Here is a 14,975-nt window from a genome sequence, read left to right as displayed (position 1 = left end):
CTGGGTGTGCAGGGTTCTGTTCCAGCCCAGCACTAACACACCTGATTCAATGTATCAAACCTAATTAGTTAATAATCAAGTGTGCTATTGCTGGCCTGGAGCAGAAGTCTGCTCACCCAGTAGATCAGGGATCAGTGGAGCGAGGTTGGCCACCAACGGTATTGACTTTTTTTTAAACCTGAAATTATGTTTAAGTAGTAATATCCTACATGTTACAAAAATGTCTAACCTTTACATATGAGTTGGCTTACTTGTACACGTTGAAATGAATTTGTTGATGCTTTGAAGTTAAGTGTTTTAAACTTGTTTTCATTGTTACCTTAACTACAATACAAGATGAACTAGTGTTGATGAATCACAGATCACAATCCTGCAATAGAGGGGAAGGGAATCTGTTTCTAATTTGTCTGTGTTTGTGTTGCATTATTTGATTGTCACAATTTTTTTCATGATATCCATGTGAACTCATTTTGCAGCTGATAATGGCATGTAATCCAATGAGGTCATAGGCCTACAGCAGGGGCTCCCAACTCTGGTCCTTGAGTACCCCCAATAAATCAAATCAAATGTTATTTGTCACATACACGTGTTTAGCAGATGTTATTTCGGGTGTAGCGAAATGCTTGTGGTGTAGCGAAATGCTTGTGGCGTAGCGAAATGCTTGTGGCGTAGCGAAATGCTTGTGGCGTAGCGAAATGCTTGTGGCGTAGCGAAATGCTTGTGCAACAGTACACATTGCAAAATGCAACAGTACACATTTTAGTTGTAGCCCCTTACAAACATACCTGATTCAACTTATTTAGGGCCTGATGATTAGTTTACAAGTTGAACCTTTGTCTGGGTCTACAATAAAACTGTACTGTTGGGGGTACTCCAGGACTGAAGTTAGGAACCACAGTATGATGGCATTAGCCTTATTGGCATTTGGAATGCAACCCTTGACATTGTGCATCTGAAGCAGAGAAAAGCTTAACGCACACATTGTTTACATATTGTTCAGCTATATGTTCTCCAATCAATAAACGATACCAGTAGACAATGTATATGAGGCTAATCATTGTACTCGATTTTGTACATGCCTTGCGCTGACATTAAATTGTTTATCACAAATCCAACCCTTGTAATCTAGGTGGTGAGATGTCTGACAGCAGATGATGGGATTTTAGCTTAAAACATTACACACAACTACTACCACCAAGTTCAATGCCAGGTACTTTTCTCCCAGAAGGTCTGAGTAGCACTTGGAGGTGCCATTGTGATAATGAAGATGGTTTGCCTAAGCAGACTACCACAACAGTGACATTGTATATGCTCAATGTGTTTAAATTATAAAAGAAAGAGAATAGTTGGGCTATAAGAAATACTTTTTATTCAATAGGGCAAGGCAAAGCAGAGATTACACAATACTTTTCATTTCACCCATACAACAATATTGCCTATTATTAAAGAACAATATGTTTACAATATCATAAACAATAGCCTTTTACACATTCCAAATGTCATTTTATATATTTAAATGGTTTAAGGGGGCACTTTTGTCATGACGACAAGGGGAAGATGCTCTCTACTCAATTGGCACAACAGAGTCATTCAGATTGACCCAACCACAGCATATGACAACCATCTCATATAACTGACGGATGACTCCTTTCATATCTGGAAAAGGATGAAGTAGTGGAAGTAGAAACTGATGCTGCTGAAGCATTACTCATCTTCAAAGTGTGAATCCTGTCGACATGGGTGTCTTAATTAGCGATCGACCGGTTAATCGGCATGGCTGATTAATTATGGCCGATTTCAAGTTTTCATAGCAATCGGTAATCAGCGTTTTTGGACGCCGATTATGGACGATTACATTGCAATCCACGAGGAGACTGCGTGGCAGGCTGACCACCTGTTACGCGAGTGCAGCATCAAAAGGACCTTTTGGCTGCAAGCAGCCAAGGTAAGTTGCTAGCTAACATTAAACTTATAAAAAACAATCAATCTTCACATAATCACTAGTTAACTACACATGGTTGGTGATATTACTAGTTTAACTAGCTTGTCCTGCGTTGCATATAATAAAAGTGGTGCCTGTTAATTTATCATCGAATCACAGCCTACTTCAACTTCGCCAAACAGGTGATGATTTAACAAAGCACATTTGTGAAAAAAGCACAGGCGTTGCACAAGTGTACCTAACCATAAACATCAATGCCTTTCTTAAAATCAATACACAGAAGTATATATTTTTAAACCTGCATATTTAGTTAAAAGAAATTCATGTTAGCAGGCAATATTAACTAGGGAAGTTAGGAACTGTGAAGATTTCTTCCTAACAAAGACCGTAATTCATTTGCCAGAATTTTACATATTTATGACATAACATTGAAGGTTGTACAATGTAACAGCAATATTTAGTCTTTGGGTTGCCACCCGTTTGATAAAATACGGAACGGTTCCGTATTTCACTGAAAGAATAAACATTTTGTTTTCGAAATGATAGTTTCCGGATTTGACCATATTAATGACCAAACGCTCGTATTTCTGTGTGTTATATTATAATTAAGTCTATGATTTGACATTTGATAGAGCAGACTTACTGAGTGGTGGTAGGCAGCAGCAGGCTCGTAAGCATTCATTCAAACAGCACTTTACTGTGTTTGCCAGCAGCTCTTAGCAATACTTGACCCACAGCGCTGTTTATGACTTCAAGCCTATCAACTCCTGAGATTAGGCTCGCAATACTAAAGTGCCTATAAGAACATCCAATAGTCAAAGGTACAGTTGAAGTCGGAAGTTTACATACACCTTAGCCAAATACATTTAAACTCAGTTTTTCACAATTCCTGACATTTAATCCTAGTAAAAATTCCCTGTCTTGTGAAATGTCAGAATAATAGTAGAGAGAATGATTTATTTCAGATTTTATTTCTTTCATCACATTCCCTGTGGGTCAGAAGTTTACATACACTCAATTAGTATTAGGTAGCATTGCCTTTAAATTGTTTAACTAGGGTCAAATGTTTAGGGTAGCCTTCCACAAGCTTCCCACAGTAAGTTGAGTAAATTTTGGCCCATTCCTCCTGACAGAGCTGGTGTAACTGAGTGAGGTTTGTAGGCCTCCTTGCTCGCACACGCTTTTTCAGTTCTGCCCATGCATTTTCTATAGGATTGAGGTCAGGGCTTTGTTGTCCTTGAGGCATTTTGATACAACTTTGGAAGTATGCTTGGTGTCATTGTCCATTTGGAAGACCCATTTGCGACAAAGCTTTAACTTCCTGACTGATGTCTTGAGATGTTGTTTCAAAATATCCACATAATTTTCCTGCCTCATGATGCCATCTATTTTGTGAAGTGCACCAGTCCCTCCTGCAGCAAAGCACCCCCACAACATGATGTTGCCACCCCCCATTCTTCACGGTTGGGATGGTGTTCTTCGGCTTGCAAGCCTCCCCCTTTTTCCTCCAAACATAACGATGGTCATTATGGCTAAACAGTTCTATTTTTGTTTAATCAGAACAGAGGACATTTCTCCAAATATTACGATCTTTGTTCCCCATGTGTAGTTGCAAACTGTAGTCTGGCTTTTTTATGGCGGATTTGGAGCAGTGTCTTCTTCCTTGCTGAGAGGCCTTTCAGGTTATGTCGATATAGGACTCGTTTTACTGTGGATATAGATACTTTTGTACCCGTTTCCTCCATCATCTTCACAAGGGCCTTTGCTGTTGTTCTGGGATTGATTTGCTCTTTTCCCACCGAAGTACATTCATCTCTAGGAGACAGAACGCATCTCCTTCCTGAGCGGTATGAAGGCTGCGTGGTCCTATGGTGTTTATACTTGCATACTATTGTTTGTACAGATGAACGTGGTGCCTTGGGGCGTTTCGAAATTGCTCCCAAGGATGAACCAGATTTTTGGAGCTCTACAATTTTTTTTTCTGAGGTCTTGGCTGATTTCTTTTGACGTTCCCATGATATCAAGTAAAGGGGCAATGAGTTTGAAGGAAGGCCTTGAAATACATCCACAGGTACACCTCCAGTTGACTCAAATTGTCAATTAGCCTATCAGAAGCTTCTAAAGCCATGACATCCTTTTCTGGAATTTTCCAAGCAAAGTAGATGTCCTAACCCACTTGCCAAAACTATAGTTTGTTAACAAGACATTTGTGGAGTGGTTGAAAAACAAGTTTTAATGACTCCAACCTAAGTGTATGTAAACTTTCGACTTCAACTGTATATGAAATACACATGGTATAGAGAGATAGTCAACACATCATAATTCCTATAATAACTATAACCTGAAACTTCTTAACTGGGAATATTGACAACTCATGTTAAAAGGAACCACCAGCTTTCATATGTTCTCATGTTCTGAGTAAGGAACTTAAACGTTAGCTTTTATACATGGCACATATTGCACTTTTACTTTCTTCTCCAACACTGTTTTTGCATTATTTAAACCAAATTGAACATGTTTCATTAATTATTTGAGACTAAATTGATTTTATTTATGTATTATATTAAGTTAAAATAAAAGTATTCATTGTTCATTCAGTATTGTTGTAATTGTCGTTATTACAAATTAAATAACGGGAAAAAAATTGGCCAATTTAATCGGTATCGGCTTTTTTTGGTCCTCCTATAATCAGTATCGGCGTGGAAAAATCATAATCAGTCGACCTCTAGTCTTGATAGAGTCAGGTGGTGAACCTACAGTAGTACATAAACAAATGAAAAGCACACCTGATGTTAGAACATCACTTCTTCAGGTCACCTATACCATCAGGGCTCTTGGTTGTGTTTCATTCAGGTGTTTTAGTGTCATATAAAGATGACATCTATTCTTGGACTGGAACAACTAATAGGACAATCTGCTGTTTTAAGTATCCCATTGAGGCCTTTGTTCTAGGCTGTAATGTCCATACATTTTCCCTCCATTTATGAATAAAGTTCTCAACAAATTATCATTGGTTTATCATATGATAACCATTTGAGTATTTTTGGACAATAATGTCCTCCAGGCTGTATGGACGTCATATTGTACAATTTGCGTCTCCCCTATTCATGGCTAGGAGGGATCTGGGTTTTTTTCTCAAATGAACATCATATTTGACATTTCGGAGCATTAGGTTAAGGTTAGGAAAAGGGTAAGTGTTAGCTAAAATGAAAAAATATATAACTTTTGACATTCATTTGACCAAAGCTGGATCCCTTTTAGCAAGGACCCCTTTTCATAGGCCTAGATTACATGATTGCATTCAAGACAAGGTTGTTTTTATTGATTTGTTATTAACCCCTCATAACCTAGCACATACTGAAAAGGAGATGGAGGAGTGGCGGAGGGAGTTCTGGGCCATCTCTGCCCAGGGGATGAAAGCCGCACACTCCCCCGGCCGGTCCTGGCAATAGGACCGCAGAAACCTACCTACATCCTGGTTAACTCTCTCCACCTGCCCGTTACTCTCAGGGTGAAAACCTGATGTGAGGCTGACCGAGACCCCCAGACGTTCAATAAACGCCCTCCAGACCCTAGACGTGAACTGGGGACCCCGATCAGAAACTATATCCTCAGGCACCCCGTAGTGCCGGAAGACGTGGGTGAACAGGGCCTCTGCCGTCTGTAGAGCCGTAGGGAGACTGGGCAAAGGAAGGAGACGGCAGGACTTAGAAAACCGATCCACAACGACCAGGATCGTGGTGTTTCCTTGTGACGGAGGAAGATCCGTCAAGAAATCCACCGATAGGTGTGACCACGGTCGTTGTGGAACGGGTAGGGGTTGTAATTTCCCTCTGGGTAGGTGTCTAGGTGCCTTGCACTGGGTGCACACCGAGCAGGAGGAAACATAAACCCTCACGTCCTTAGCTAAAGTGGGCCACCAGTACTTCCCACTAAGACAGCGCACCGTCCTACCGATGCCAGGGTGACCAGAGGAGGGGGATGTGTGGACCCAATAGAGCAAACGGTCGCGGACAGCAGACGGAATGTACAGCCACCCAGCTGGACACTGGGTGGGAGTGGGCTCTTTACGTAAAGCCCGCTCGATGTCCACGTCCAGCTCCCACACCACAAGTGCCACCAGGCAAGAAGCTGGAAGTATGGGAGTGGGATCCATGGGCCGCTCCTCTGTGTCATACATCCGGGACAGTGCGTCTGCCTTCGCGTTCTGGGAACCTGGTCTGTAGGATAGGGTGAAAACAAAACGGGTGAAAAACATGGCCCACCTTGCCTGGTGAGGCTTCAGTGTCCTCGCCGCCCGGCAATCTGTACTCCAGATTGCGGTGGTCAGTCCAGATGAGGAAAGGGTGTTTAGCCCCCTCAAGCCAATGCCTCCACGCTTTCAGAGCCTTAGCTCCCGGTCCCCCACATCATAGTTACGCTCCGCCGAGCTAAGCTTCTTCGAAAAGAAAGCACAGGGGCGGAGTTTAGGTGGCGTACCAGAGCGCTGAGACAGCACAGCACCTATCCCAGCCTCGGACGCGTCCACCTCCACTATAAATGCCAAGGAGGGATCGGGATGAGCCAGCACGGGAGTCTGGGTAAACAGAGCCTTCAGGCGACCAAAAGCCCTGTCCGCCCCAGCCGACCACTGCAGTCGCACCGGTCACCCCTTAAGCAGTGAGGTAATGGGAGCTGCTACCTGACCAAAGCCCCAGATAAATCTCCAGAAGTAGTTGGCAAACCCTAAGAACCGCTGCACCTCCTTTACCGTGGTTGGAGTCGGCCAATTACGCACAGCTGAAGTACGGTCACTTTCCATCTTCACCCCTGACGTGGAGTCGATCAAGGCCCCCTCATTCCATCCCGCGTTGACTGCCAGGGTCCTGAAGTCCAGTGCAAAGTCCTGTGCGCTCCTCATCCCCTGTCTAAGATGGAACAAACGCTCCCCCGCCGCTCTCCCATCAGGTGGATGATTGAAGACCGCCCGGAAGCAGTCTTCATAGTGGACCTTCTCTCCCCCATACGGCGTTGGCCCACTCAAGTGCTCTCCCCGACAAACAGGAGATGAGGGCGAACACGGTCTCGTATCCCGAGGGAGCCGGGTGGACGGTCGCCAGGTAGAGCTCCAACTGGAGCAGGAACCCCTGGCACCCAGCAGCCGTCCCATCATATGCTCTCGGGAGCGAGAGCCGAATACCACTGCGTCCAGGTGACGGAGGAGTGGACAGCGGTATGGGTTGGGGTGAAGTTGATGGAGGTATGGGAAAACCCCCTCTCTCCCATCGCTCCATGGAGTGCAGCACGCGATCCATGGCTGTGCCAAGATTTTGTAGCATAGTCGAGTGCTGCTGGACGCGCTCCTCCACAGGTAACGGAGGACTGGGTGCACCTGCTGACTCCATATCTGGTGCGTGTTTCTGTTAAGGGTCGATGTGCAGCAGGTGGGACGGAGTCAGGCGCAGGACACAGAGGATGAGTAATAACGGACTTTACGACGACAAAAATAAATTCCACGCAGGGAAAACATACCAGCTCACAATAGTAGCGACAGCTGAACACAGAACAAACACGCACAAAACCATGTGGGAATCAGAGGGTTAAATAAGGAATAACTAATGATGTAATGGAAACCAGGTGTGTACAATAAAGACAAAACAAATGGACAATGAAACATAGATCGGTAGCGGCTAGAAGACCGGTGACGTCGACCGCCGAACGCCGCCCGAACAAGGAGAGGCACCAACTTCGGCGGAAGTCGTGACAAAAGGCCACATTTTTACCATGCAAAGGAACGAAACATCTCTGATCTAGCCTATGCCACAATGTTCTTATTAATCGCCTAAATTATCACTATCCAATCTGCTCACCACATTAGGAATAAAATGCTTACATTCACCTGCAATTGCGATTACAGAGGCATGCAATCCTTTGTTATAAAGGTGCATTTTTATGGTGAAAAATAGCTTCCCCAAACCTTCAAACTCACCCAACATATGCTAACAGCTAGACTACAAGCTATCTAGCTAGCTAATATTGGCTAACTTAGTCTTGTTGTTAACATCTGGTGAGCATAACAAGCTAAACTCAAAATCGATCAGACTTACCTGTGATGAAATGATGGGAGCAGACCCTGTACTGACAGCTGTCTGGGTTCAGGTCTTGACATGCAAAAAGATTCCTTTGCTTTTCTGACAGTTCTTGAGTCTTATTTCCTTGGTGTTTCATGATTGCGGGTGACAGTGTAGCCTAGTGGTTAGAGTGTTGGACTAGTAACCCCAATGAATTCAAGTTCAAATCCCTGAGCTGACAAGGTACAAATCTGTTGTCCTGAACAAGGCAGTTAACCCACTGTTCCTAGGCTGTCATTGTAAAAAATATTTTTTCTTAACTGACTTGCCTGGTAAAATAGAAAAATTGCGGTTCATCTGTAAAAATATTTTTTCTTAACTGACTTGCCTGGTAAAATAGAAAAATTGCGGTTCATCTGTAAAAATATTTTTTCCCGTAGTTTGTCTTTCCTGCCTTGTTAGAGCAGCCAAATACCGCACAATTGACCGTAGTGATGAAGAAACTAGTTTAAGGCACTGTTATCATGCAGTTTGAGGTAGCCATAATTTATGCAGTGGTCTTCCAACGTGGCCACCGGGAAGCTTCATACGGCAACTGGCAACGCTCTATAGCTAGTAAATTAGCTTGTTTGTGAGCTAGTTTAGCTAGTATATTAACTAGTATGTGAGCTAGTGTATAGCTAGTACAGTGCATTCTGAAAGTATTCAGACCCCTTGACTTTTTCCACATTTTGTTAAGTTACAGCCTTATTCTAAAATTGATTTAAATACTTTTTTTTCTTCATCAATCTACACACAATACTCCATAATGACACAATACCCAATAATGACAAAATGAGAACAGGTTTTTAGACATTTCTGCAAATGTATAAAAAATAAAAAACATTCCTTATTTACATAAGTATTCAGACCCTTTGCTATGAGACTTGAAATTGAGCTCAGCTGCATCCTGTTTACATTGACCATCCTTGAGATGTTTCTACAACTTGATTGGAGTCCACCTGTGGTAAATTAAATTAATTGGAAATGATTTGGAAAGGCACACACCTGTCTATGTAAGGTCCCACAGTTGTCAGTGCATGTCAGAGCAAAAACCAAACCATGAGGTCGAAGGAATTGTCCGCAGAGCTCCGAGACAGGATTGTGTCAAGGCACAGATCTGGGGAAGGGTACCAAAACATTTCTGCAGCATTGAAGGTCCCCAAGAACAAAATGGCCTCCATCATTCTTAAATGGAAGAAGTTTTGAACCACCAAGACTCTTCCTAGAGCTGGCCACCTGGCCAAACTGAGTAATCTGGGGAGAAGGGCCTTGGTCAGGGTGGTGACCAAGAACCCAATGGTCACTCTGACAGAACTCAAGAGTTCCTTTGTGGTGATGAGAGAACCTTCCAGAAGGACAACCATCTCTGCAGCACTCCACCAATCAGGCCTTCATGGTGGCAGCATCATACTGTGGGCATGTTTTTCAGTAGCAGTGACTGGGAGACTAGTCCGGGTCGAGGGAAAGAGGAACGGAGCAAAGTATAGAGAGATCCTTGATGAAAACCTGCTCAGGACCTCAGACTGGGGCGAAGGTTCACCTTCCAACAGAACAACGACCCTAAGCACACAGCCAAGACAACGCAGGAGTGGCTTCGGGACAAGTCTCTGAATGTCCTTGAATGGCCCAGCCAGAGCCCAGACTTGAACCCGATTGAACATCTCTGGAGAGACCTGACAATAGCTGTTCAGCAACGCTCCCCATCCATCCGGACAGAGCTTGAGAGGATCTGCAGAGAAGAATGGGAGAAACTCCCCAAATACAGGTGTGCCAAGCTTGTAGCGTCATAACCAAGAAGACTCGAGGCTGTAATCGCTGACAGGTGCTTCAACAAAGTATTGAGTAAAGGGTCTGAATACATATGTAGATGTTATATTTCAGTTTTTTTTTATAAATTTGCAAACATTTCTAAAAACCTGTTTTTGCTTTGTCATTATGGGGCATTGAGTGTAGATTGATGAGTGGAAAAATTATTGAATCTCTTTCATAATCAAGCCTTCCTTGTGGCTCTGTTGGTAGAGCATGGTGTTTGCAATGCCAGCATGGTGTGTGCACTGCCAGGGTTGTGGGTTTGATTCCCACGGGGGGCCAGTACAAAAATGCATGAAATGTATGCGTTCACTACTGTAAGTCGCTCTGGGTAAGAGCATCTGCTAAATGACTAAAATGTAAACATAATAAGGCTGTAACAAAATGTGGAAAAAGTCAAGGGGTCTGAATGCATTGTATGATAAGTTTATGAGCTCATCCCTCTTCTATGCAATAAAGCACAAGAGGCAGCTCTGTATCATGTATCACTCACAGGTAAATGGTGTTGTTTTGCCCGACGTGATAGCTACCTCGCCTCAGAACACTGCCTCACATGCCTTATTGCTTTTACAAAACTGTTAACATATCAAAATAACAATGAATAAATTCAATATTTTCATTAAAATGTTATTTTACTGAGCCAATTCATAAAATGTCATTCTTCCACCAGATGATATAGTCCAGACAAAAATCTGGTTGTTAGTAAAATATTGTTTCCGAGTTCGGACAGGCAGACAGTGAGGCTTATATTAACCCCCGCTGTACCAAACTAAATGCTAGACTTATATTAACCCCTGTTGTACCAAACTAAATGCTAGGCTTATATTAACCCACGTTGTACCAAACTAAATGCTAGGCTTATATTAACCCCCGCTGTACCAAACTAAATGCTAGACTTATATTAACCCCTGTTGTACCAAACTAAATGCTAGGCTTATATTAACCCACGCTGTACCAAACTAAATGCTAGGCTTATATCAACCCACGTTGTACCAAACTAAATGCTAGGCTTATATTAACCCCTGCTGTACCAAACTAAATGCTAGGCTTATATTAACCCACGCTGTACCAAACTAAATGCTAGGCTTATATTAACCCACGTTGTACCAAACTAAATGCTAGGCTTATATTAACCCCTGCTGTACCAAACTAAATGCTAGGCGTATATTAACCCCCGCTGTACCAAACTAAATGCTAGGCTTATATTAACCCCTGCTGTACCAAACTAAATGCTAGGCTTATATTAATCTCCACTGTACCAAACTAAATGCTAGGCTTATATTAACCCCTGCTGTACCAAACTAAATGCTAGGCAAGGGGAAATGATATGCGCGATAAATACAAGAGATGATTGGGACAGTAACATGAACATGATATTCTGATGGAGACGCAGTGATAATTGTCAGTTGGAACTGTTAGCAGGCATAGGCCTGTCTGTGACGGCCAATACAGAACTGTTAGCAGGCATAGGCCTGTCTGTGACGGCCAATACAGAACTGTTAGCAGACATAGGCCTGTCTGTGACGGCCAGTACAGAACTGTTAGCAGGCATAGGCCTGTCTGTGACGGCCAGTACAGAACTGTTAGCAGGCATAGGCCTGTCTGTGACGGCCAGTACAGAACTGTTAGCAGGCATAGGGCTGTCTGTGACGGCCAGTACAGAACTGTTAGCAGGCATAGGGCTGTCTGTGACGGCCAGTACAGAACTGTTAGCAGGCATAGGGCTGTCTGTGACGGCCAGTACAGAACGGCTTGGAACGCTGCTCGTCCAATCAGCATCCAGGATCCAAACAACCAGTTTTTATAATAATATTTATGAACATTTAAATCATAGCCACAGCTATCATCTTTAATCATTATACTAATTACCATTCAATCCATTCCTGAGACCTTTTAAGCTGGTCTCCATGGGATGCCCTAGCTAGCGTCCGAGAGAAGATTAACATTCCCCCTCCAATACCATCTCAAACATTCCTGTTGTGATTACTCTGGTTGCATACAGGGGAAAGGATTTGTCTTTCCAGACAGAGATTAAATATCAATATGACTGATATGAACGGACGCTATTGTCCTGTTATCTACTCTGATGTCAGACAGGACTAGGGTCAAAACAGTGGCGCTACCATAGAATTAGGAATTCGAATTTAATAGAATCTCTATGGGCGTTACTGTGGAACAGATTGCACTGTCATAATAACCACATAGCAGATATTACAGAGTGGAACCAGGGACTATGTCCCATTTAGAGAAGCACCCTGCAGTGTCCAGCAGGTCCATGTAATATCTATGGCTATATTTGAGTGTGTTGGCACGTGTTGCCATAGCCGTGCCGTCCACTGAAACGTGTCTTTGTCGTGCTACAGATTCTGCCTGCGGTTATGGAACCCTGACATTTTCACTGGTCGTGCTACCTTGTCCCAGACCTGCTGTCTCGAACCTCTGAATGCTCGGCGGCTATGAAAAGCCAACTGACATTTACTCCTGAGGTGCTGACCTGTTGCACCCTCTACAACCACTGTGATTATTATTTGACCCTGCTGGTCATTTATGAACATTTGAACATCTTGAAGAACGATTTGGCCTTAATGGCCATGTACTCTTATAATCTCCACCCGGTACAGCCAGAAGAGGACTGGGGACCCCTAGGTTCCTGCCTTTTTCCTAGCCACCGTGCTTCTACATCTGCATTGTTACTGTTCAGGGTTTTAGGCTGGGTATATGTATAAGCACTTTGTGACATCTGCAGATGTAAAAAGGGCTTTATAAATGTTATTGATTGAATGAAAGTTGAAAAACATTCTATATCCACACACACACACACACACACACACAAACATTCTCCGGATGGTCCTCACCCATGGCCCCCCACAGATCAAACAGGAAGAGTAATGATGAAAATATTCATCATGATCACTTGTAGCTATATAGCGTATGTACTGTAGGGGAGAGTAGGGTAAGTTGAGCCATTTCTTTACATTCAGCATCACTCCGTCAAGGGAAATATAGAATTCTTTCTAACATAGACATCTACATATATTTCAGGATGTTGTGTATCCCTGGAAAAATCTGAATTCATGTTAACATTGCAGTTTTGAAAACATAGCACATTGTCCAAAAAAAGTGAGATGGATCTCTTGGCACAACTTACCTGGGTATGGGGTAAGTTGAGCCATGGAACAGGGTAAATTAAGCCGCCTTTCTGTACTGAATGAAATATTATCACTGCATTTTTAAAACCATGACTATCTTTATTCCCCAAACACAATTCAAGTTTTGGGCCTTTTAATAATTTTAAGCATTTTTTAAAACCTAACAAACACTTTTTTAAACACGTTTAACATAGGCCAGGCCCTGTTGTTACCTCATATCCCAGTGATAATGCCTTCAATTACGCATTTGGACTATATTAGCCCACACAGCTACAAGGATGTACGTTCATGCTAGGTTTAGGTCCTCATATTGAAGCTGATAGAGATGTGTGTATATATGTATATATGTGTATTTTTGTATAAAAATGTATATGTATATATATGTATATATAGAACAATCTTAAATCAATGAATTTGACTTGGTGAAAATATTTTTGGGACCAACTGTAACTTGCTTGCCACTTTTTCCATGTGGTTTCTTCCTTCAGACTCCAGGAAAGGATGACCTCTTCCTAAACATTTGGTCAAATTATACATTTTGTGTATGGTTTCCTAGAAACAAGGGTGGCTCAACTTCCCCCACTTTCCCCTACTGTGGTGTGTATGGTCACCGTGGAGATGGGATTTATAGGCTATTTAATCCCACTGTTATGCAACAACTCAATCCCCAGGAAAAAAGGAATGGGAAAAGATGTATGTGTTTCCTGTAGAAGAGCTCCTACTCATTAGTGATTCTTTCTGGATCTGCAGCAGTATGGTGGCTCACCAGATCCAAAATACCTTTTGTGAATAATGTTTGTTTACAACGACATTGAGGTTTATAGTGAGTTAATTTAAATGACATCCCATCCCCCCAACTAGTGCACACATTTTGACGATCAGAGTCACCAGGTTGGGCTCTGGTCAACAGTAGTGCACTGCATGAGGAATGGGGTAGTCCACTACATTTAGACCAGGTCATTTCTTTTATTTAACCTTTATTTAACTAGGCAAGTCAGTTAAGAACAAATTCTTATTTACAATGACGGCCTACTGGGGAACAGTGGGTTAACTGTCTTGTTCAGGGGCAGAACGACAGATTTTTACCTTGTCAGCTCGGGGATTCAATCCAGCAACCTTTCGGTTACTGGCCCAACGCTCTAACTACTAGGCTACCTGCCGCCCCCAAGGTCAGCAGTAGTGCACAAGAGAATAGGGTGTGATTTGGGACGCAGCCTGTATTTCTATAGTCTAAAGTGATCGTCATTGTTGATGTGCTTGTCCTGTCAGGTGGGGGACATTGTCATGGCGAGGGAAGACGAGACGTTCCCCTGTGACCTCATCCTGCTCTCGTCCAGCCGCGATGACGGAACCTGCTACGTCACCACCACCAGCCTGGATGGAGAGTCCAGCCACAAGGTAAACACACACACACACACACACACACACACACACACACACACACACACACACACACTGCACCACTCTCCCAGCACGCTCTCTGATCAAACAGGACTTCTCGTGACTCATCTCGCTCGCTCTCTCTCGCTCTCTCGCTCTGTACCAGACCTACTATGCTGTACCAGACACCACGGCCTTTAAGACAGAGCAGGAGGTGGACTCTCTACATGCGACTATTGAATGTGAACAACCACAGCCTGACCTCTACAAGTGAGTGACACATGTTTAACACAGAATCATTATGAGTGACCTGTTCGTTTGTTGAAAATGGCATGACTTTTTTTTTTCCTCATACAGATTTGTGGGGCGCATCAATATTTATAAGGAAAGTGAAGATCCCATAGCCAGGTAAGACCAACATTCCCATCTCGCGTTCCTAAAATGTCTTTGTCATACAGCTCTTTCTTTTTAACTTTTCATCTTTCATTTGTTCCTCCTCTTTTGTCAGACCCCTGGGAGCTGAGAACCTTCTCCTCAGAGGTGCCACCCTGAAGAACACAGAACACATTTATGGTAACACACACACACACACACACACACACA

The 14,975-nt window shown here is 43.1% G+C and overlaps 1 protein-coding gene across 5 annotated transcripts in view; it reads left to right on the top strand.

Moving 5' to 3' along the window:
* Positions 1–14,975, top strand: part of LOC106595097 (phospholipid-transporting ATPase IH) — a 115,859-nt gene that overhangs the window by 46,349 nt on the left and 54,535 nt on the right. For all 5 annotated transcript variants that reach the window (XM_082969146.1, XM_082969147.1, XM_082969148.1 and 2 more), the window contains exons 6-9: positions 14,262–14,390; positions 14,539–14,642; positions 14,730–14,780; positions 14,881–14,945. In XM_082969146.1, coding sequence (XP_082825272.1) covers positions 14,262–14,390; positions 14,539–14,642; positions 14,730–14,780; positions 14,881–14,945 — 349 coding nt within the window. The remainder of the gene's footprint in view (positions 1–14,261; positions 14,391–14,538; positions 14,643–14,729; positions 14,781–14,880; positions 14,946–14,975) is intronic.

This window comes from Salmo salar, chromosome 25, assembly GCF_965601325.2.
Source record: "Salmo salar chromosome 25, fSalSal1, whole genome shotgun sequence".
Taxonomy (NCBI): domain Eukaryota; kingdom Metazoa; phylum Chordata; class Actinopteri; order Salmoniformes; family Salmonidae; genus Salmo; species Salmo salar.
Note: the sequence above shows the minus strand (reverse complement) of the source record. Positions and strands in the feature narration are given on the sequence as shown.